Below are 23504 nucleotides of genomic sequence, written 5' to 3'. Positions count from 1 at the left end.
AACAGTTTAGTGTTTCTTTTTTGGTCTTTTCAACTCACCTTATCTGCCAGCTCCTTAGGATGGCCTTCTGACACCATCTAAATACTTTTCCCACCCACTCTCATTGCCTTTCACAAAAACTATTTTTGCCTTCATAAATTTTACCTCAATTTATATTGCATATATTTGTGCTATTATTCATCCAGTGTCTTTTTTGATGATAGGGACAAGGCTTCATTACTACATTATTTATCATCTAGCATGAGGTCTAGTACATAACAATCAATCATTAGATATTTATTGAATGAAAGGAATAGGAAAAGGAAATTTAGCTTTTAGAATGAATAGGCTATAAGAAATAGGAAGAAAGATTATGTTAAGGTACCATTCTGTAAAAATGGGTCACTTGTTGACTTAAAGAAGAATTGTGTGTAAGGAGACAGTTGAACATTCATTCCACAGATACTATTACCTGCTTATTAAGGGCCAGGTTCTCTTATAGTCACTGGCTGTGGATGCAGTAGTGTGAAAACTAGATGAGAACCCCTGCCCTCGGGGAACCTACAGCCTAATGGAAGCAGCCAGGCAATAAACAAAATCAATAAACCTCTGACATACTAAAAAATAAAAAATAAATCAAGGAAGGAAGTCCAGAAGTGTTGGATGGGGAGGCTGGAATTTTAGAAAGCTGTTCAAGGAAGGCCTCAATGAAAAGGTAACAGTTTAGTAAGAGCTGAAGGAGGTGAGAGCCAACCAAGCAGATATCTGGTGGATGAGTGGTCCAGGCAAAGGGAAAAGCTAGTGCAAAACTCCAGGGTGAGAGGGGGACTCGCATGCTCTGGGAACAGCATATGAGCCCTCCTGCTCACTCTGCACCAGCCTTAACAACCTCCAGAGGAGAGCAGAGCAGCAGGAGTTAGAGAGCTACTGGGATGTCAGACTGCTCACGTAAAAAAAGGGTCCCTGAGGATTTTTGCTCTGGAGATGTGAGCACCCACAGAAGGATATTCCATAGTGGAATACATGCTCTGACTTAGGTTTTAGCAGGTTCACTTTAGAACTCTGACAAGTTTAAATCAAGGTGAAGCAAGGATAAACCCAGAGAGTAGTCCAGAAAGAAGCTATTGCTCCATCCACATACAAGATAAGGGTGTCAGCCATACCGGTGCTGAGATAGGGAAGAGGAATGGATAGAGAAAGTAGGACAGGGAATCCAGAAGTTTGTATTTGGATGTGTTCATTTTTAGATGCTATTAATAGTCAAGTGGAGATGTAGTATAGACAACATACTAGAGTTCAATAGAGAGGTCTTAGTTGAGTCATCAACACATCAATAACATTTACAGCCGTAAGACTGGACACTATCAATAAGGGAGAAAGTAAACAGAACAGATGTGGAGGAACCAGCAAGGAAGGTGTCCAAGGAGTAGAAGAAATTTCAAGAGAATGTGATTCTTGTAAGCCAAATGAAGAAAGTTTATATAAGAGTAGTTCACATAAATGATCAATCGGTTCAAATACTAACTGGCATAATTGCACAGCCAGTATGTCCTCTTTGGCTAGATGACCTTTGGAAAAACCTCATTATTCTTAGTTTTTAAAAAAGTTTGAGTCAGGAAGAGAATTCACACTTTTCAACAGTCAATGAGAAGGACCTGGTTAAGAGAAGTGGTAGATTCTGCCCATAATTGTTATGCCTATGGATTTTCATTACAAAAAAATTAGCCTGAAAGATTGTTGCCCATGAAAACTACATGTTGCAGGTTGTGGTTCTAAAGTCCCCACAATGATTTCAATGACTTAGAATAAGATCTTGCTCCCCAACCCCCAAGTTGCAGATGGTTGACAGAGGCCCTCAGACATGCTATTTGCATAGCAATAGGTGTGTTGTACCTGGAGAAATACATACTGCAGAATTTGGGGGTCTTTTCTATGAATCACAAAGGAATATTTACCAATAGCTATTATTTCAACCATACCTTGAGAAATTTGCACATTTTTTTTCTGTTTTTGTACAATATGCATCATCATAAATGATAATACTGCAAGATTCAAAGCTTCAGATGGACCATTTCAAAACCAAAAGCCAAGAAAAAAATGTGTATATATACACACATACACACACATATGGAATCAAATATTTCTTTAAATCACTTAAATATTTATAATATAATATGGAATGTGCTACATTTTATAATGTAATGATTATTTATATAGTATATATTTAGTATAATAAATAGATATAAACTATTGATGGCATGCATCCCATTGTTCTATTTTCCATTTTCAAAAAAATTGAGTGATCAAACTTTATAAAATAATAATATCCCATTTGAATCTAAAATCCAATTTCATATTCTTTCAAAATAGTCACCATTTCTACTGAGGCTATGTTGGCAACCTCAGAGTATTAATTCAGTAAAGAAGATTAAATATTAATACAAGTGTGGGACAGATCATTTTCTTCCTTTTTTAAATTTAAAACTTCCTCATGAATACATGAGGGAAATGTACATAGACCAAATAAAATTAGGGATATTAGCCTGTCATAATTAATGCCAAATGACAAAAAATAATTTTTGCAAGCTAGTTTGAAATGAGCTTTCTTGGACTCTTGTTAATTATCTATAGTTTCAGATTTAATATGAACCACCGACTACTAGACCTAACTTCAATCAGTCTCATTTGTGTTTTAAGTAATTACTGTTTAATAATGTATTAGACATTACACACATATTCATAGAGAACCTAAGTTTCAATTACCTGTCACTTCAAATCACAGGCTCCCAGTAATTAGCTTCTGCCACATAACTCACAATGGAACAGACAGACCCAAATTAATAGAAAGAGGGAGCAAAACTACATAGCCAGCTTGGCATGAGCAGATTTCAAAATTACCCAGTGGGTACCTTTTAACATATTTCTCTATAGGAATTAAAGAACTCTTGCTTAACCTTTCCAAGTCTCCCACATGTGTAATGAAAGAGATGACAGAGATTACCCATCCATAGAAGGCATATCGCTCATGTGTCAGGATTTTATCAGTGATCCACTTTAAAATGCCTTCAACCCAGTCAAGCATTATTTCTAAAAGCAGAGACAACTCATATTATCTTTAGAATAAAATCTGAAGACCTGATGTGATCCATGAGGCCTTAATATCTATGGTTCTCAGACCTGCTGTACATTAGAATCACCATGGGACTTTAAATCTGATTCTGTGAGGAATGAGAATAGGAATGAGGGAGGCTAGGAAGGAGGAGTGCAGGTGCTCAGCATGAGGATGTTTTATGAGTTGACCAGTTGAGACCATTGCCCCACGTGATCATACCCACAGTTACATCACCCGAGAATGTATTAGAACTGCAAATTTTCAGATCTCACTGAATCGGAAACTCTGGAAGTTGAGCACCCTATAAAATGTAAATAAGTAACTGAGGAAAATTTTCTGCCCACTGAAGTATGATAACCAAAGCTCCAAGATCTTGATGTTAAAGTATGTGTTTCCCACCAGCAGCACCTGCACCACCTGGGAGCTTGTTAGACCTGAGGCACCACAGACCCCATCTTGGACCTCCTGATTCAAAATCTTAACAAGATCCCAAGGCGATTGGTAAACACATTTGGGAGTTCTACTCTAAGACAGTATTTCTCAACCACAGCTATAACTGGAAGCCCTTAAGGAAGCTGAAGCGATACATGTCTGGTGATCCCTTACTAGGGATCACAATGGTAACTGAGTCTGACTCTTACTTCCATTGATACAGAAGGTCTCAGAGCATCCCTAGCTTTCCAAATGCCCTCTGGCTCTTCCTGGGTGTCCAGACATTCCCATGGTGCCCTGTAAGCTTCCTGCAACCCTCATAGTCAATTTCCATGGCCCCTCTCTCTTTAACCATGGTTTACTCTCTTTCCCCTTCACACCACATCACAGTAATGTGTAAGCCTTGGTTTCAATCTTTAATAGTTCCTTCAGCTTCTTCCTCAAGTGGTAGATGTGAATGGGATAGGTCTCTGTCCTTACACTTCTCCACTAGAAATAAAAAGAAAAGAATAAAACCTTTATCTTCAGATATTCACTAACCCAAAAGCTACCATAGAAATGAATTCATTAAAAAATTTCCTAAGAATCATCTCTTCACAGTTTGTTGGACAACCCTAAATCCTAAACACTAACTATCTTATGTGACTATGTTGTCGCACAGATATTTTTTGTGTAGGGGTAGTATTTTTATTAGTTCATAATACATATACATAGCATTGGGGTTCATTTTGACATAGTTGTACAACCATAGAATATAATTTGCTCCAATACTGTCCCCAACAATTCCCCTTTCCCTCCCATCCTTCCTCCCCATGTTTCCTTTCCTCTTCTCTGCTAGTGTTTCTTTCATTTTTTAAAAATCAATGCATTTAGATACACATAAAGACATAATCCACTGTAGTATATTCATGTATGTACATAGGAAAATTTAATAGAATTCATTTCACCTTTCTCCCCTTTTCCTGTCCCTCCTCTCTTCCCCTCAATCCCTTTCATCTACTCCACTGATACTCTCCTATTTATCTCATAGATATTGAGTCTAAAGAAGTTCCCTAGCTAGTAGATGAATATGCTGGGAACTGATCCTACATTTTCTGATTTCAGGCAGAACTACTATCAACCACACCGACTCTGCCTATATTGTCTGTGGTCTCATAATTGTGACCCTGCCCTCCATAGGGTAAACTCAGGATCTTTCAATGGTGTTCAGGACATGCAAAGGGGGGTTTCCTGTCTACTTTGACCATTAGAAAATGGTTGTTAACTCCCAACAAGAAGCTATGACATGCAAGAACTTAAGTGATATTTGGCACAGTGGCAGCACATTGTAAATCTGCTTATGAAGTAACAGATGATGGGGAAAAATATTTGGGACAATACTTTCAAGAAGTTCACATCTGGCACAGAATTATTATAAGCTATTTGTTGCTTGAATGCAAATCTTTCATCCTACTCTGATTTTCAACTTGAACTCACAATTTATAGTTTCAAAACAAAGCTCACTTTACTTTGAAATATCTTTAATCCTGAGACAGATAATATACATGTTCAGTGGGTCAGAAGAGATGTTGGATGTTTTTAGGCCATTTCTGGACAACTGAAACTTTCACATTTCTGGAGCAATTACTAACAACCAGAAGCATCTTGTCCAACTGTAGTAATGATATAATGAATTCTGAAATGAATCTAAGAAATAAAATAGAGTAATTCCTGAAGTACATATAACACTTGCTCAAAAGATGTTTGTTGAATCAATGAAACACCAGAGGTATGAAGAAGTGAATTTGTGCTCTTACATTTATAGCATAAATCTAATAGATTTCTTTTTCTGCTACATTTCCTTTAAAAGCAAAAATTGGACTGTTTCATGTAATCTCTATTCACTTCAAACAAATAACATATTCACAAACTATTGTGAATATTCTCAGAACACATGTATAAGCATCCAGAGACTACTGTTAACGCTGTAAAGTGGACTGCATTTGCAAATTTCATGCAATCATTTCTTGAATCTAGGATTAAGTTAAATGACTACATGGAGATTTGTCCACATCTTGTTGGAAAACAAATTTCAGTTCTGTTCTACTGTCATATATTCACTTTGGTAAAACAGGTAATTGTGAAAGTCACAATGTACTGACATCCAATAGGAAGTTACTGACGTTCACCATAACCCTGGAGGCTTAGATATACATGATCATATGCATATTTTTCTAAACATTTATCTTTATGGTAGTCTTGAAATCTCAGTATCCTCTGTAATTCTTATTTGCTAAACCATTGTGCCACTAATTTAGTGGCAGACAACAATATTTCTGCAGTAGAGTTTATGAGACAAATGGCTTAACATTTTTCTTTGTTGTCCTCAGCTTCAGATGTTGATTAATAATTAATGCACTATTTTTAATTTTTATTTTATTGGTTCACAATAGTTATAACATTAGTATTCATTCTGACATAAATATAAATGCATGGAATATAATTTGCTTCATTGAAGTCCCTAGTACTTACCCTTACTCTTCTCTTCTTCCCTTCCCCTAATCCCTGAACTCTACTTTACTGATCTTTCTATTTATTTATACTTTTTTTTGAAAAATTAATATCCTGTGGATATACATAATGGTAAGATTTGATGGTATCTGTTTTAAGGAGGTAAGGGATCTCTGTCCTAGTTTCAATATGTCACTGACATCATCCCATTGACCTCTATTTCTACAGGATTCCCCTCTATGTAAGAAATAATAACAAAATGTGTTATTGAGCTCAGAGTCAGCCTTTCTGTGAGCACATTCTAACTCTATTTCTTAGGTGCTAAGCAACTTTGGGCAGTTGACACAATCTCCCTATGTCTCTGTTTCCTCATCAGTAAATAGGAATGACAAGAAATTGATGTGAATGTTAAGAGAGGTTATTTAGCCATTCATTTGAGAAATATTTATTGAGTGCCTGCTACAGGCTGGGCACTATTGCAGGTGTTAGGGACATGGTGATGTGCAAGACAGAGGAGGCCCTGTGCTCATGGAGCTTACGTTCTTGTGAAAAGAAACAGATGGCAATGCAGTTAGGAGAGTGACTGGCACCCAATAAATAGTTCCTTCTACACATAGTTACTGACCACACTTTAGAGCCATGTGGGTTAAAAATAATGATCTGATGCAAATCTTCTCTTGAACACTTACTCTCCTATCAGTGCTTTTCTGTATTTTTCAACAAGTTTACAATGAACAGATGTTACTTAGGTAATAAATTAACAACAACAAGGAAAGAGCAATGACATAATTTAATGCATATCTGAAAGTGTTTTCATGGTGTCTGGTAGGCAGAGTTATGATTTAGGTAATGATTCCATAAACATTAATTGCTCATGGTGTTTTCAACCTAGATGCATATTTTCCAACCTCAGCACAGTGGCCCATTCATTCCCAGATATTTCAGCATCTCTTATCCTTTGGTCTGATCTCTATCCTGAACCTCCTCCTTTGTGGATGGACAGGACTGTTTTTTATGTTTTAATCCCTCATTTAATTAAAAATAATTCTACATCTGTTTCATCCTTCTGTAATCAGACATTTCCAAACCCCTTGCTTATGTTTGTCCTGTTAGTGAGCTTCCAATTTTTCTTCATTCTCCATATAATTTTTTTTTTATTTTTGGCATGATTATTTTCAAGTATGTATATTTTCCTCAACCCTAAATGCAAATGTTATACTTAATATTTTTTCTTTCCTCCTTTTGTAATCAGAGCATCAGTAAATCCCAGTACCTACCTCTTAATAGCATGTTTTGGCTTATCCTAGATTAACGTCCAGAATCCCAACAATTTTTCTTCCTTCCCCTACATCTTTCTCCAAAACCATAATATCGCTGTATTAATCTCATTCTTCTGGAATTACTTTGCTAATTTTTTTTTCTATTTATTTTGCTGGATTATTTTTTCTTTGTTTTATATGTTTATTTCAAAATTCCTAAATTACTCTTTTGAACTACATACCATTTATACAAAATAAAAGTAAATTCTATTTACCTCACACTTTAGAAGAAGAGTCTCAAAATTAAAAGTCAAAGGATTGTCACATAGTAAACGACAAAGGTGCTACTTATTAGGAAGCCTGAGTAACACTGATGTGCCCACATTTAGTTTTAAGAAGTGGCACTTCCCTTTAGTGCTAAAACAGTATTCCCAAGACCACTTGTTACTCCACCAAAAATGTAAATTAGCAGACCCTTTTCCTCAATCATTTTTTTATATATTCCATTATGGAATGCTGCCCTATTCCAGAAATCCATCTTGCACGTCATTCTGACCCCAGCCTGCCTTCTGGTACTGGGATTGTTACTCCAGACCAACTTTATGGCTTCCTAACATTCTTACTGATCTTTCTCCCTCTTCACTGCACCCAAATGAAGCCATGGTCCATTTTAATTTTTTTTCAATTTTGAAAAACAGTTATGAAAGAACAAAAACATCTTGAGCACCTGAGGAAACAAAGAATTCTAACACAGCTAAGTAAATATTTAAAACTTTGCACTTTATCAGATTACTCACAAAGTTCCTAGGCCGCTGCCACAGATCTCTACTAGAAGTTTCTCTTCATTTCAGCACCTCTGCTACCATGTTGCTGAAACCATCTCCCCTCTTCAACACTGAGAAGTACTCCTGTCAAGAATTTCCCACTCCCTGGAATCAAGACCCCCAGAGAAAATAAACAGAATATGTATTAAAGTAAAAATTTAATCTAAAAGATACAATATTGTGTATGAGAAGAGAACAACATATGTGTTTTAAGGTAGGACAGCTCAGCTTCTCTGTTTGGCAATTCATTGCAAAGGATGAACTTGGTCTTAAGTTTGTGCCATCTAAGACTGCCAGATTCTAGATGGTTTCTCCAAAAGTACAGGAGGAAAATTTTTCTCTGAAAGATAAAGGAATACCTCTATCTAGAGAAACAAAATCCGCTGGTGGATTTAAAATGGCAATCTCCTTTCCCTTCTCGTTCTACTTTCTTCATGGATAACCTTACAGTTTAAAACACATTGAGGTTTAGTCTCAGAGAATCTTGTATGCACATATATAACTTTCCTACTCTTTTCTTGGCTCCTAATTATAAAAGAACTGAAAACAGAACTTGATTGTGACCTGAAGTATCATGTTTTAGTTTTGAAATTAAAATAGGACCAACCAACCAGCAGTGTGGCCAAGTTTATGCAGAGCAGAGGCAGAAAAACGACTAGTAGTTGCAACAATCACATGGTTAATGTTTAGTGATTGAAAGACTAGAACTAAAGACAAAACCTCATAAAAGGACATGATGAGATGCTGTGGAAGAAACCCAAGGGAACCAGTGTAGAGACTTCCAGAATGTCATGTAGCATACTGATTGATATGAAGGGGGTCACCTCCATAATTTCCCTGAAGAAATACATCAAAACTTCCTTAGTCAGGAATCCAACAGGAAATAGATGAGTGATCAGATTGGATAAATAAAAGAGAGTTTAATAAAGGGGCTATTTACAAAGGTGAGCAACTTAAGAAAATCCCAGTTTACAGCACAGTGTCCCTAGGCCAATGACAACAGAGAGCTCTTAGTACTCCAGTCTTAAAAAAATCAAGGAGAGAACAGAAGTAGCACCAAGCAGCACTAAGGGTTATATGGGAAATGCTTCCTGGTGTGTGACCAAGTCACCAAAATGATGTCACAGTCCTATCTTGCTCTGGTTTCCCATGGCGTTTCCCATGACTAAATCCAATAGGAGAAGTCTATACACTCAGTTTCTTTGGACACAGGGGAGGAGAAGGGTGAATAGTGTATCTGGAAAGGAAAACCTATATTCCACTGGGTCGAGTAGCATTTCTGGTTTTCCATGGCTGCCTCCCACACAATAGGAACCAGAGAGTCTGACTCTCGATCAGAAACTGAACAGGAAACCAAACTGATCTAATCAAAAGGAAAAAAAATTGATAGTTGATCTACTTAAGATCTCTAAATTCCTTCTATTCTTCTTAAGCACATAACACATGGAATAGAAACATTTTTTCCATATCATTTTAAAAGATTAGATTGGACAGATAAGTAAGGTCTATAAATATGAAATTAGATTTTATTTTGTAGGTAGTATGTTCTAAAGAATTCAGTACTGGGGAATACCATGATCCAATTTGCCCACTTTAATCTTCAGTAGATCGAAAGTCAAAATGGAAAGTGGTGCATCTAGAGACATTAAGGTTATATGAGACATTGATGACAGTTGGGATAGAAAGAAGAGAATGCATGTAAGAAACTTTTGAAAGTAAAATAAATAGAATTTGGAGATTGATTGAATATAGGCATTAACTTGGAAGGTAGAGCAACTTTTAGACTCCTAGTTTTTTAAAAAATGTATGACTTGTGCTAGTTCGAGTGTACTCATGTTGAGATTTAATTTCCATTTTGGTGGGATCTTGGGAGGTAAATAGGATTAGATGAGGCCATGAAGGGTAGGGTCCCCATGTTGGGGTTAGTGACTTTTTAAGAGGAAGAGAGATTTAGGTAAGCAAGCTTGCTCTGTCTTGTCATGTAATGCCCTGTGCCATGACATGACCCAGCAGAATAGCCCTCACAAGATGCTGAGCAGATGCCAGTGCCATGGTCTTGGACATCTCAGCCTCCACAGCCATAAGCTAACAAACTGTTATTCTTCATATATCACCTAGTCATTGTTATTCAGTTATAGCAAAAGAAAATGATAAGACAATTGATTAGGAGGTGGGTGGACAGTAGTTCAATTTGAAACATATCAGTCTTATTCAACCAACTAGATGCAGAAGTAATCATAATGTATGTAGTAAAACCATGGTTATAAATGGAATCAGGCATAGATGGAGAATAGAATTAAGAGATGCCAAGAATGGAGGTTTTAACCACAACATTTGAAGCCATGACTTCTCTTCCCACTTCAGTGCTATTACTAATACTTCCCATCAGATGGTAAGCTCCATAAAGACAAGGAGTCTGCCAGTTCCTGCTTATATCTGTATTTCCATGTGTAGCATAGTACTTGTACCATGGTAAGTTCTCAGTATCTTTATTGGGTGTAACATGAGTTCATTCTGACTAATGAACATAGAAGAGGGTGTTCTGACCGAGGAATTAGAATAATGCAAAATCAATTCATGCCAAAGGATTATCCCACTTAGACCTTTTTTAGAGTTTATCACATTTAAAGTTCCTTTCCTGACTGGTTCTTGCTGGGAAGTTACAATATCCTTTCTTTGCTTCTATTTCTCAGTTTTCGAATTCATTGTAAGTCCTGCATTTAAAGCAATTTCACAGGTCTTTAGGAAATGGATATTTTAATCACAATATTTTATTCAGGTTTTCCTATAGCACAAGCCTTTCTCACTGCTTCCTTGTAAAACCGGAGGCTCATTCAAAGGTTGGAAAGTAATAACCACCTGACAGATAAAACACAAGTCCCCAGGTGCGGGCCTACAGTGTACTAAAAGCCAGAGAAGAATGTGCAGTGCAGAGGTCTCCAAACCAGGACCACCTACCTTGGAAGTACACCAACATACTCCAAGGAATTCCTAGGCATACCAAGGAAAGCAATTTCCATAGCTTTATCATCCATATGGCATCTTTCCTAACACTCATCTGCCAAAGATGTTCATGGTGGAGGCTGTGGCTCCATTTTTGTATCTCCCTTAAATCACTTCTAACAAACTCTAGAATGCATCAGAATCATCTGGAATGCTTTGCAAAAAGCCCAGATTGCTGTCCCCTTTCCCCAAATCTCTAATTCAGAGCGGTAGGGTCTGAGAATTTGCTCTTCTTACAAATTCCTAGATGCTATATTGTTGTTTGAGGGAACAACCTTTGAAAACCAGAGAGTAGATAACTGTCCTCTTCCTATTTCATTAAATAAATAAATACATAAATAAATCAATATATAAATACATAAACACATTTACACCACCCACCTTATGAAACGCAACTCTCATTAATTCCAAGTATTACTTTGTGTTACCATGGAATGTAAACATTCTGAATAAACCCAATAATATTCAAAATGAATGATTTTTGATGACTGGGAGAAATCTTGATCAAGTCAAACATTTCTGAAAAAAATTCAGAACTTCATTATGACATAGCTGAAAGGCAATGGAAAATAATTTTTGATAGATAACTATACAACTTTTGCCAATAAGTCAAAAAGAGCTTAAAAGTTGGGTAGCACTGCATAATAAAACTATCATTTCCACCTAGTTAATCATGTAAAAAAAATTCCAGTGTTTAAGTGTATAAAAACAGAGTAGGAATAGAAAAGCCATGCCATCATCAAATTCTAAGTTATATTTACCAATGGAAAAGTGAATTGGGAAAAACATCTCTAGGTATCTCATTGAGATATGTTCTCAATACAACTTTATAATTTATATAATAATCTTTTAAATTATTTTAATGCTTTATATTATTTTGATCAATTGTACATCAGTAAATTATAATGATAGCTCAGTCCAGGAAATTGTTAATTTTTATAGCTTTATGTTCATAAGAAAAATTTAACTTTCAAATTTTAAGTGCAAATTTCAATGTATATATATTTGATGGCTTAATCACTTCAAACATATAAATTTTTAATATTTGGAAAAATTCCATGAGGGGGATGCTAATGAAAAAACTGAGTCCGGAAATGATAGAAAAATAGACGTAAAAATTTCTGACTACTAAAAGACTTCAAGTTTTTCTTAAAAGAATAATGGTATGTACACATTAAATTACCATAATATCTAGATTTTATTGAATACCTTTAAAAGAATGATGTATGTGTGTATTTTAGAATGGTAATATTTGAAACATGCCAAAAATAACATTTTTTACAATTGTTTAACTTTTTGATGAAAAAAATTATTAATAACTTAAAATCTGAGGGGTACCTGGTTTTAAAATTTTATTTTGAAGTAAACACTATCAAAAATCATTTAAGAGTAACTGCCTAAGGAAGTGAACTTTTATAATGTTTGGCAGGGATCATATGTTGGACTCAGACAAAATACTGAATTAAATTCTAATTAAAACTCAGACTTTGCTTATTCTGTAAACACCTCAACAAAAACCATTTTTGTTCTATTTTGGCATTTGCTCTTTCTTGTCCAGCTGGGATCCAAACACACAGAAATGAGTAATAATAGGAAAAGATTATACAGTCTTGAATGACTCATTCAAAGACCTTTATAAACTTTCTCTTTAGACTTGTTTTAGAAAGAATAATTTGGATGAATTATTCTGATTTGTTTAGAAAATGTGAGTTGCAGCACAGAAAACAACAACAAAAATGCATAAATATCCAAGCTAACACATCACTGTGGGCTTCCCTCTTCACAATCTTTCTCTCCACTCCTAGTATTAGGAAGAATAATGAGAAGCACATAAAAATGGATCCTTGAAATCTTCAATTACTTGATAACATTTGTTACCTTTGCCTAGGACATATTTTCTCTCATAGATTCTTGTCTTGGTGAATCGTCCTGCATAGGTCAGGCACAAAATCAACTCTGAACCATTTCGCAACCTATTTTCATTTTTTCTATCCATTTCCAAACTTGACAACTTTGTTGTAGATGATAGATAATTTCTGGGCAATTGGCTCATAGCTAATCTAATTGCTACTCCCTACAATATACTGAAAATTCACTTTTAATTAGCAATGGTCTACTTACTAACACACTAAATAACATATCTCTCCCTATAAAATCTCTCTTAACTCTTTTCCATTTCATCTCTGCTGGAAGCCCAACTTCTCTTAACAGCCCCCCATGGCAGGAGCACATATTTCTCCCTGATGTGACACTTAGTCTTTAAAAATGTAGAGGACCACCTCTTGCCGACTTTGAGTAATGCAAGTCTTCTTAAATTTCTCACTCTGTCTCAGTGTCCTGAATATCCCACAGATTCCACTATTAGTACCTAGATTCGTCAAAAAATAGGATGATTCCAAATCTAATAAAGGCATATTTGCATGTATGATGCAAATGCTTATATACTACCATGGGTCATTTCTATTTCAAGTTCTGTGTAAAAGAAATGATAGGCTATGCACAGAAAGGACAAGCTATAAAATGAAACAAATCTATGTCTTTTCATGTTTAGTTCCCTGTGTAGTTTTGATATTCTAAAAAAGGAACCTCAAAATAATTTTCAACTCACATTTATGCTTTCTGATATCTCCTATACAACTTTAGGGTATATAATGGATTATTTCAGATTGTCAGTATAGGTACTGAATCAAAATGGGCTGTCAGATACTCCCATGGGATGTAACCAGTATAAAAACTTTATGTGTCTAGCTTATTCACTGATGAATTCTCAGGGCATAATACCTGGCACACAGTGAAGACTTAAGAAATAGTGAATAAATTTAAAAATAAAGGACTAAATGGATAACCAAATAAATTAGAACTTGATGTCAAAGACATCAGAGAATGATTTAGACATGATCATCTAGCCAGTAAATTGAGCTCCTAAATATAGCAATAAGGAACACATTGTTTTACATTTTTCTCGGGAAGAGCACTCAGTCTCCAGAGATTATCTGCTTCCATTACACATTAACTATGTACCTTTGGACACATAATTTGATATCACTTTGCCTGATCCCTCACCAAACAGTAACAGCACACCTTTCATCTACTCATTGTGAGATAACGTATGCAAAACACTCGGCGAGGTTCATAAGAAGCAGTCTCCAAGGTGAGCTTCATTTTTCCTATTGCATATTTCTTTCATGTTTGAGATGAAACGTGTTTCATGTTTGCATAGTATGTAGATAAATACACTACCAGAATTACTGAGTTTGTGCAAGTACACATATAGTTGTCTCCTTACTAGACATAAATCATTTCATCCAAGTCAGAAGCTTCTTCTTCTCTTACAATGGAACCAGAATATAAAAATGTTGGTGCATGTTGGGATTTAAAGTTATAAATAACCAGACAAGTCACAGTGTAGTAAAAGAAGGATTTTAGGTTTCTTTGGTGAAACAAAAGCAGATATAAAAAGTTACAAAGATTTTAGATTTTCATTCACAAAAAAAGTCATTCACATTTTACACTATACACGTTATAATATAAATACAAGAAAGTATTATGTGCATTGTAATGAAAAAAGAAAAATAAAAACCTAATAGATCAACACCATGTTTTTCTGTGCTCTAGAACACCTAAGGGCGGGTTACATTTAATGCAGGAACCAAGGGAACTTGCTTAAAGACACTGTGTATGATTATGAGCTAGTCATTCTTTCTAAGCCAAAGAGGTTTGAGGAAACAATCAATGTTGGATTAACTCCTGTCTGCTGTTTTTCTAATTTTTCTTTCCCTTCTTAAAAAATTTAAATTAAATTTTTATACTGATACATAAAAACATTAAAGGGTTACATATTTGTGGGGTACCACGTGATATTTCAATACTTGTGTACATTGTGTAATACTTAAATCAGGTTAAACATCTCTATCTCATCAAACATTTATCATTCCTATTTGCATTTTATTTGTTGTCCACCTTTCTTAATGTTGCTGTAACTGAAATTAGGGAAAGAGTTCTGAATGCTTTATTTCCATTATGGTCTTTCTTCACACACTAAATTAAGTGGATAATGATTCAAAGTCATCTTCAGCATCACTTTATTCAAATAGGAGGGAGAAAATGGAGTGGGAAGAGATAGGAAAAATTTCAACATATACACTCCACCTGATGGGAAGAAATGCCCACACTATCTCTACAAATACACTTAGGATGGGCAAACACCACTTGCTGAAAGCTATACACTTTTCCACTTTTTTCATAGTAAACACTTGATGCATTCTATCCATCACATTATTTAATCAGGGACAAAGTACCTATATTATATGTTCCAAACTGTGTGAGCAAAGTATAAAGGCTAACACTGAAAGGTAACTAGCATACTACACCAATTTTCAGGTCTTGGGGAAAATAACATCCAATAAATTAAATCAGTATGGCTTACTTCATTTATTTATGTATGCTTCACAGCTGCAGCATTCATACATGAACATTCAAAACTTTATAAAAGATTAAAATGGTTATATATACAAAATTTCTTTTTTTGCATGTGTGTGGTTTTAACAATCCCCCACCCTCCAGAGCCCTCGGTCTAGATCCACGTGAAATGCCTTGATCTGTAACCTTACCAGAGTTAGTATTATGAAAGCCATTAAAAAGTAGACCTGGTTGAGTTAATAATTAGCACTTTGACCCCTAAAAAAAAAATGCTCCTGGTCATAGAAAAGTCCTCTGTTCAGGCCTTTCTTGTGAGTGAAGAAAAAGGAATGCAGCAAAGAAGAGGTCCACAGTGGAGTCCTTAGTTCCATCGGGATCCCGTTGGCCAGGCTTCAGCCTCACTCGGAAGCAAACCGCACCTCTGGCTGAGATGGGTGCCATGCAGTACAAGGTTTCGTTTGCTGGTTGTCCAGGAAAAGCCATCCTCAGTCTTGCTGTCAGTCAAAGAGCAAGTGAAACCATTTCCAGCCTAAGCAAACTACATAAAAGCAGCCAAACCAATGATTAAAGACCCGTACGGCTCCATAATCATCATTAAATATGCCAGAACTCAGTGTGAATTTTAATTTTATATACAGGATTAAAACCAACATTAAATCATCTTATTTACATGGCCACTGGTGCTAAAATTGAGCGTTTTAAATAGTACAGTAGGCTGGTGGACATTATGAAATGGTCTGCATGGAGGCAAATAGAAGACTAAAGAAAACGGATAGGCTGGAAATGCTCACTTTCTGCCCTCATTTACTTTCACTTTGTTTGCTTTCTTTGTAAATGCCAACACTTTCACTTAAACTGTTTTGGGAACATAGCAACCCAAAATGACTGAAAGGTGGTCCAAAAATCCAAACCAACTGATAATACTTCTCGAGGTGATAGGAAAGGCACAGAAAGTTAGGACTTTGGCTGAAATGATGAAAACACATATTCGCCATTTTAGGGATCAGCGCCTGGACTCCTGCCACCTCCGGCTCCAACGATGATCATGTTTTGATGTATTTACTGAATTGTCCTTTGCTGATGAGGAATTTTTAAAATATTTCTTAGAATAAGTCCTTTGGTATGCAGATGCTACATGGAAGAAAAGAAAGAAAGAAAGAAAACACAACAACATTACTTGCTCCATACCCTAAACTATCAATACCACAGCGGTAAAATGAGGGTCTAGTAGTTGTTATAGCACGGTTGTCCATTCTTTCTAAAGGACCACTTACGGTTCATGCAGGTAATTTTAGGCATAGCCCATCTTCCATTTCCTAGGCATCGGATGGTTGGAAGGTGGCGTTGAATGAAACCATCTTTGCAGTGATATCTAATCAAGGAGTTGATTTCATAACGAGGTTTCATCTTTCCAAAGGTCTTGGCATTTTCTACAACAGGGGGCTGGCCGCAAGCAACTAAGGAAAAGTAAATTTGGTTATTTCCAAATAATCTAAGTATTTCAATTGGTGTGCATCTCTCTCACACTCACTCTCTCTTTCCTCTTTCTCTATGGTACCAAGCCAGGCACATTCATAAAACGTAATGATCTAAAATCAAAATTAAAAATTGTTCAAGATAAAAAATAATTTGAGTCTCTTGGAATCTCAGATTAAGTTATCTTGAATCATATTTTATTAAAGAGCTGCAGAACTAAGTAATCATATATTCATCTGGCATGGCCACTTTTCTGAAAAATCCCAAATTGCAAAGAACCTATCTCATGCCACTAAGTGACTTATTGGTATTGTCCTCATCACTATCCCACAATTTTTATTTATTACCCACCTTTGCTTGGGACAATAACGCCTTTGTAACAATTAGCTATTTATCATCACATTATAAATAATTGTACATTATAGATGTACAATCTATAATAACATCATAGTTTTTGAATATGGAATACACTTCTAAGCACAAACAAAATATTATCTGGTCCACTTATGTGTGTTTGCTTTTTTCTATCTTCTGTATTGAGACAGGTGGAAATTATGAATAGTAATCATGCCTCAATTTCCTAATTACAAATATAATTTTAAACTCTGGAGAAGAGTAAATAAGGGCAAAGCTAGAAATACTTAGTTATCATTTTAAATTTATAATGAAAAATTCTAACCATCAAAAAACTTAGCCCTAAATAGAAATAATTTTAAAAGTAGCAACAAAAATTCTCTATTTCAAATTTCAGAAACTGGAAAAAATGATCCAATCAAATTTGTAGTGATCCATGTATCTATTCAACATTAGCATGTTTATTTAAATGGTATTTTTAAAACTGCTACAAGTTTATTGTGTTTTGCTGTATGATTTCTCTAACAGTAATGTAACAACCTAAATACAATTCTCCCTAACTGCATTTCCTATTCATAGTTGAGGAATTCTGACACCACAGGTCCATAAGAATATGTCACTTTGTCTCAGGAATAATGCAAATTTTCAGTGAGAGAATGATTACCAGGAAGCTTATCATCAAGATGTTTAGATGTCAGCATCCTTATATTAAAAGTTTATAATTATTAAACTTATTCACATATTTAGAAGGCTGTCTACAGTCATATTCTTTTTGCAATGACAAATTTGGGTATGAAATAAATGTTTCGTTTCTGTAATTTAGTTCTGCGGGATTCCAATCTGGATCCCTGCTTACTGCTTTTGTGGTAATGTGAAAAAGTCTATATTAGGGTCCAGATACTAGCAAGCATCAGAGAGAATGAGTCAATTAGAGGATTTGTTATATGTAATTCTGTGCTTTGTTGGTAAATTAGAAGTGGTTTTTAATATTGGGAGAAAATAATTGCATGATTTCTTCTAAAACTATTTCTATGTGAAGACTATTATAAAAGCTAAAATAATTCAGCAAGTGTGATATTGGCAAGGGCAAGAATACAGACCAGAAATGGATCCATACATAGATGCTTGATATTTTACAGAAAAAAATATTGCAGAACACAGGAAAGGGTAGTTTTAAAACTTGGACAATTGGGCTGGGGTTGTGGCTCAGTGGTAGAGCACTTGCCTGGCACATGTGAGGCAATGGGTTCAATCCTCACCACCACATATAAGTAAATAAATAAAATAAAGGTATTTTCTCCATCTACAACAAAAATAATATTTAATAAATAACTTGGACAATTGGTATTCATATAGAAAAATATATTTAGCTCCCTATCTCAGAAAATATGTGAAAAATCAATTCCAGATGGTTTAAGGACATAAATATAAAAGACAAACTATAAAATATTTCAAAAATAATATTAGAATATTTTTATAATTTTGGGTTAGGTAATAGATTTCTTAAGACACAAAAAGCTTTAAACCGTAAATGAACATTTGACAAAATGAATGATTTTGCCCGTCAAAAATGCCCTAAGGACCAGATACAATGGCCCCATATCCCAGGAATTCTGGAGGCTGAGGCAGGAGGATCACAAGTTCAAGGCCAACCTCTGCAATTTAAAAAGTCCCTAAACAACTTGGAGACACCCCGCCTCAAAATAAAAAATAACAAGTCTGGGAATGTAGTTCAGTGGTAGAGCATCCTGGGTGCAGTTCCCATACCAAAAAAAAAAAAAAAAAGAAGCCACAAGATAAGGTCAAAGACTAATTACAAACTGGAAGAAATGTGTATCATATGTAATTGTCAAGGTTTTAGTAATAAGATTATGAAAAGAACAATCAACATGTAAATGATAGCAAAAAAAAAATTCAAAAATAAGCAAAAGACACAAACAGAAACTTTACCAAATAAGAAGCATAAATAACCTATAAATATCTGAAAAAATACTTAGGTTGAAGTATTCAAGAAATTTCAAATTAAATCACAGAGGTATTAATATACCCACCATGGTGGCAAAAATTTCAAAGTCCGATAATACCAAATGTTGATGAAGATATGGAATAACAGGACCTCTCACACATAGCTGCTGGAAGTGTGAATTGGTACAACCTCTTTGGAAAATAGTTTGGCATGTTTTAGTAAATCTGATGACACATATATCCTATGAGTCAGCAACTTCACTCCTGGAAATATGCCCTATAGAGACTTACAAAAGTCTACCAAGAACAAGTTTACAGATCTTCATAGAAATGTTGTTATGATGTTAACATAAACTCTGACTATAACCCAAATGTCTACTGACAGGAGACCAATGAATAAAATACATGAACATAATGAAATAGCCCACAGAAGCAAAAACACGGAACATGTCGGTACATGTATTAACATAGATAAACTTCACGAACATGATGCTGAACAATGAGAAAGGAAAGGTTCAGAAAACATACAGTCTGATTCTGTTATATAAAGTTCAAACACTGACAAAACTAAACGGTTTGTTGTTTAGGGATACAAGTATGTGCCAGGGAATTGATTCACTGTCTCGGGAGCCGGGATTGGGGAATAAATGAATGGAAGGACCCCACAAGGTACTCCAAAGATGTCTGCATGGTGTGCATGAAGCATTCTTCTGTTAAAAAAATGTCTTTCCTGTGTATTATGACCCTTCTTTACAAGTATTTAAGAGTTAATTAAAAATATAATTACGTAGGCTTAAAAGCATTTAAAGTACCTGAAAAGAGAAAAGACAGTTTTACAAAACTCCTCTGAGCATTGATTAGAAAAAAACACAATTGTATTTAAATAAAAATCAGACAGTGGAGAGATAAAATAATCAGAATCTCCTCCTTCAATAAAGTAGAGCCATCATTTTTACATTACCCAGTGAGAAATGTAAAGAGTACAAACATCATTTTTGTGTGCCTTTTTTGGCTATGGGGCAGGAATTCTCCACCTAGAGCAATTTGCCTCCTACCCCAACATTTTCCCCCTCCCCAGAAGCATGTGGCAATATCTAGAGACATGTTTGGTTGCCACAATACAAAAGGGATGTGAAGTGTGGAAGGTGCCTCTGGCATTCAGAATATGGAAGGTAGGAATGATGTTAAACATTCTCCAACACACCGCACAGCCTCCCACCATTAAGAACCATCTGGCTCAAATTCAGTAGTACTACTGTTGAGAAACCCTGCTACAGGAAATATAAGAATGTTTAAGACCATGAATAGAAAGCATGACTGCACAGACTATTGGGAGACCTAAGAAGGCAAACATGACATATGAATAGAGACAATTGTTTAGTAAAAACTTCTTACACAGGAAAAAGTAAAACAGCAAATACTTGATTTGCTGTTTGTACAAGTTTCACCACAGAAGTGCTGGAGTAAGACGCAAGTCAGCAAAGCTTCTTGTGCAGAGAGGGTATTAAGACTAAGTAGCAGAGCGGTCACTGAAAAAGCCAAGTTTCTTGATACAGTGACTTTGTGAATCTTAGTGTTCTTTCTCTTCTAAAAGAGTCCAATATTGGTGTTTAAGTCTCTCCTAAAGTATTTATAGTGTGTATTTTTAGTTCTATTATTTTTACTTTTGAAGATGAATCAAAGGGTTTTACATTTTGCATTTAAACCTTGGACTCTTACCAGAGGTAGGTAAAAATCTTGGTCTGGGAACTAGCTAGTCATATTTTAATACTATTACAAAAATGGTGTTTAAAATTTTTATGAAATTTCAATTTGTTTAGGGAAGAAGTCTACATAGCATGTCTTAGGAATTCAAACATATTAGTCAATAATAAACACATTTACAAATCAGTTTTCTTGATTTTTTTTCCATTTAATATTAACCAAGCAATTTGCAATATGGATCTATCACTATAAATATCTTTGTTTTATATCCTCTTCAAAATATTTAATTAAAGAGGTAAGGATGGCATTTTTGTTCCATGGTTCATAAGCCTAAAATAAATATTCTAAGGGAATGATTTTAAAACTCTAATACTTACAGAGACCAAGCAATTAGAAAAACAAGGGAAAGAATGAATGAGGACCACCATGAGCTGGAGCCAAACTGTCACCAAGGGAAGGCAGTGACTCTCAGGTTCAGTACCTCCCTCTGCTGACAGACATGGGATAATGGCACCATGTCTTCTTGTTTTATAAGAGTCAGCAATCCAGATTATTTTATAATATTTTCCAATTTTTAACTCTTGACCACTTTTAAAAAATATATCCTCTTCATCAAAATAAAGAGATCTATAATTCTTGGACTAGCAGGTGTTCTTCTTAAAGGTCCTACCAGGAAGTTTTTCTACATAAATACCATACTGGTATTTTAAGCAAGTGAAATCTGAGGTGAGAACAGTTCTGAAAACAAACTTTTCAGCTTCATTGGAAGAGTGAACTAACTATTCTAGAGCAACAAGAAGTGACATCAGATATCTAGTTTGTATCTCAAAGAATGAAATTTATTCTTCATGAATTCTGTTGATAATTGAAATGCAGACTACAGAGTATGAACACAGTAAGTGTTACCTGTTCCTTTCTTGCAGGTATAGGTGAGATGGTAATTGCAGGGGACATCATTCCATTGACCGTTCTCATGCCAAATGATCACAACACAGTCTTCTCCAGCAGAAAAGAAGCTATCTGGCTGGTTGGGTCTCCAGTTCTCATATTGCTGTAAAATTTGAAAAAAGAAGATAACTACTTGATCGTCAAAGCGGCAATCAGCCTAATAGGGATGGACTCAACCATTTTTGTGGAACCACATAGCAGAAATAATTTCCATGATGAAGACTTTCAAACTCTGAGTGGAAAATATATGTCTCAGGGTCTTTGTTTAAAAAGTATTTATTTTTTGGCAGTGAGATATCTTTGAGGAATTTTGGCCAAGATATCCTAGATTTCTAAATACAAAGTCCACTCTCAATTTAAGAAATTTCATTGTATTATTACTATTAAGCATACTAACATTGAATTCCTACAGGTACCTAACAGTATCATGGTTATTTTTATGTCCTCTAAAATGCATAATATATAAGATCCATTTTACTTTTAATTTACCAAAATACTTTATTTGACTATTTGTTGTGTTTTCTCTACCAAATGTTTCTTTTTGTTTTTAATCTTCAATACTTGGGGTAATAGAATCTTTAAAAAGGTATCCATTTATTTACCAACAAACTCACTAAAAATGTAACTGATATACTAGGAAATGACTATAATTTTTCTTCTCAGAAAAAAAGTGGTTTTAAAACTTTTATATATGATAAACACTAAAATTTCCACAAAATTATTCATGAAAAGACAAAAATTTGAAAACCTCTACTTCTCTTTCCATCACTTTGCTTAGTTTTAAAGACCTCCTCAATCATGCTAAAATTAAGATAGGAGACTAGAGATTCCAGCCATGAAAAAAAAAAAAGTCTTTGAAGAGTAATAAAATTGCAGAGAATGAAGGGAAGCTTAATGAAGTTGCCTTTTTGCCAAAACATAGAATGGAGGGCGTTTTTTTTTTTTTTTTTATTCCTCTGGGGAAAAGGTAATCCAGAAAGAGATGAACTTAAATCCTAGTCTAGTAACACAGATTTCTCCCCCAGATGGTTCTGGGAAGGTTGCTCAGAGAATCACACTCATCAAAGCACTCTGACTGGCAGGTTTCCCCACAACCAGGAACAGACATTGACTCTGAACTGGGTTTCTAATTATTCTCTATTTTTCTTTGCTTACTTCCTTTCCTTTGTCATCCCTCACACTATGCATACAGAGCCTCCTTTTTAATTTGAAGCTTCACTTTCATGATCAGCAACAAAACAGAAGTATAAATGTCATGTTCTGTTTGTTGCTGATGAGTGACTAAATTGTTTTTAACACATGAATTAATGCAGGATAAAAATAAAAACCCAAAGAATAAAAATTTACTGAAAGAATTAAAATATATATTTCAAGTTTTCTGTGGCCAAAGATTCCAGAGTTTTCCAAATATTTAATTTGGATTTCACAACTCAATAGTTTCTAACTTACTTTCTAATTTAACCTCTTACATGAAATCAGTTAAATGTCTTCAAAGGTGGAAAATTTCCAACTTCCCAATAGTACTGTTGTGTACTATTC

At 35.0% G+C, this 23504-nt stretch overlaps 1 protein-coding gene across 4 annotated transcripts in view; it reads right to left on the bottom strand.

Annotated features, from left to right (window-relative positions):
* Nucleotides 1-14514: 14514 nt before the first annotated feature.
* The window catches only part of Vcan (versican), a 111307-nt gene continuing 102317 nt past the window's right edge, over nucleotides 14515-23504 (bottom strand). For all 4 annotated transcript variants that reach the window (XM_047556009.1, XM_047556011.1, XM_047556010.1 and 1 more), the window contains 3 exons: nucleotides 21924-22068; nucleotides 16793-16975; nucleotides 14515-16649 (listed from right to left, as the gene is read on the bottom strand). In XM_047556009.1, coding sequence (XP_047411965.1) covers nucleotides 16522-16649; nucleotides 16793-16975; nucleotides 21924-22068 — 456 coding nt within the window. In that variant the 3' untranslated portion in view covers nucleotides 14515-16521. The remainder of the gene's footprint in view (nucleotides 16650-16792; nucleotides 16976-21923; nucleotides 22069-23504) is intronic.

Source organism: Sciurus carolinensis, chromosome 6 (genome assembly GCF_902686445.1).
Source record: "Sciurus carolinensis chromosome 6, mSciCar1.2, whole genome shotgun sequence".
NCBI classification, from domain to species: Eukaryota; Metazoa; Chordata; class Mammalia; order Rodentia; family Sciuridae; genus Sciurus; species Sciurus carolinensis.
This window is presented reverse-complemented; position numbering and strand designations above follow the sequence as displayed.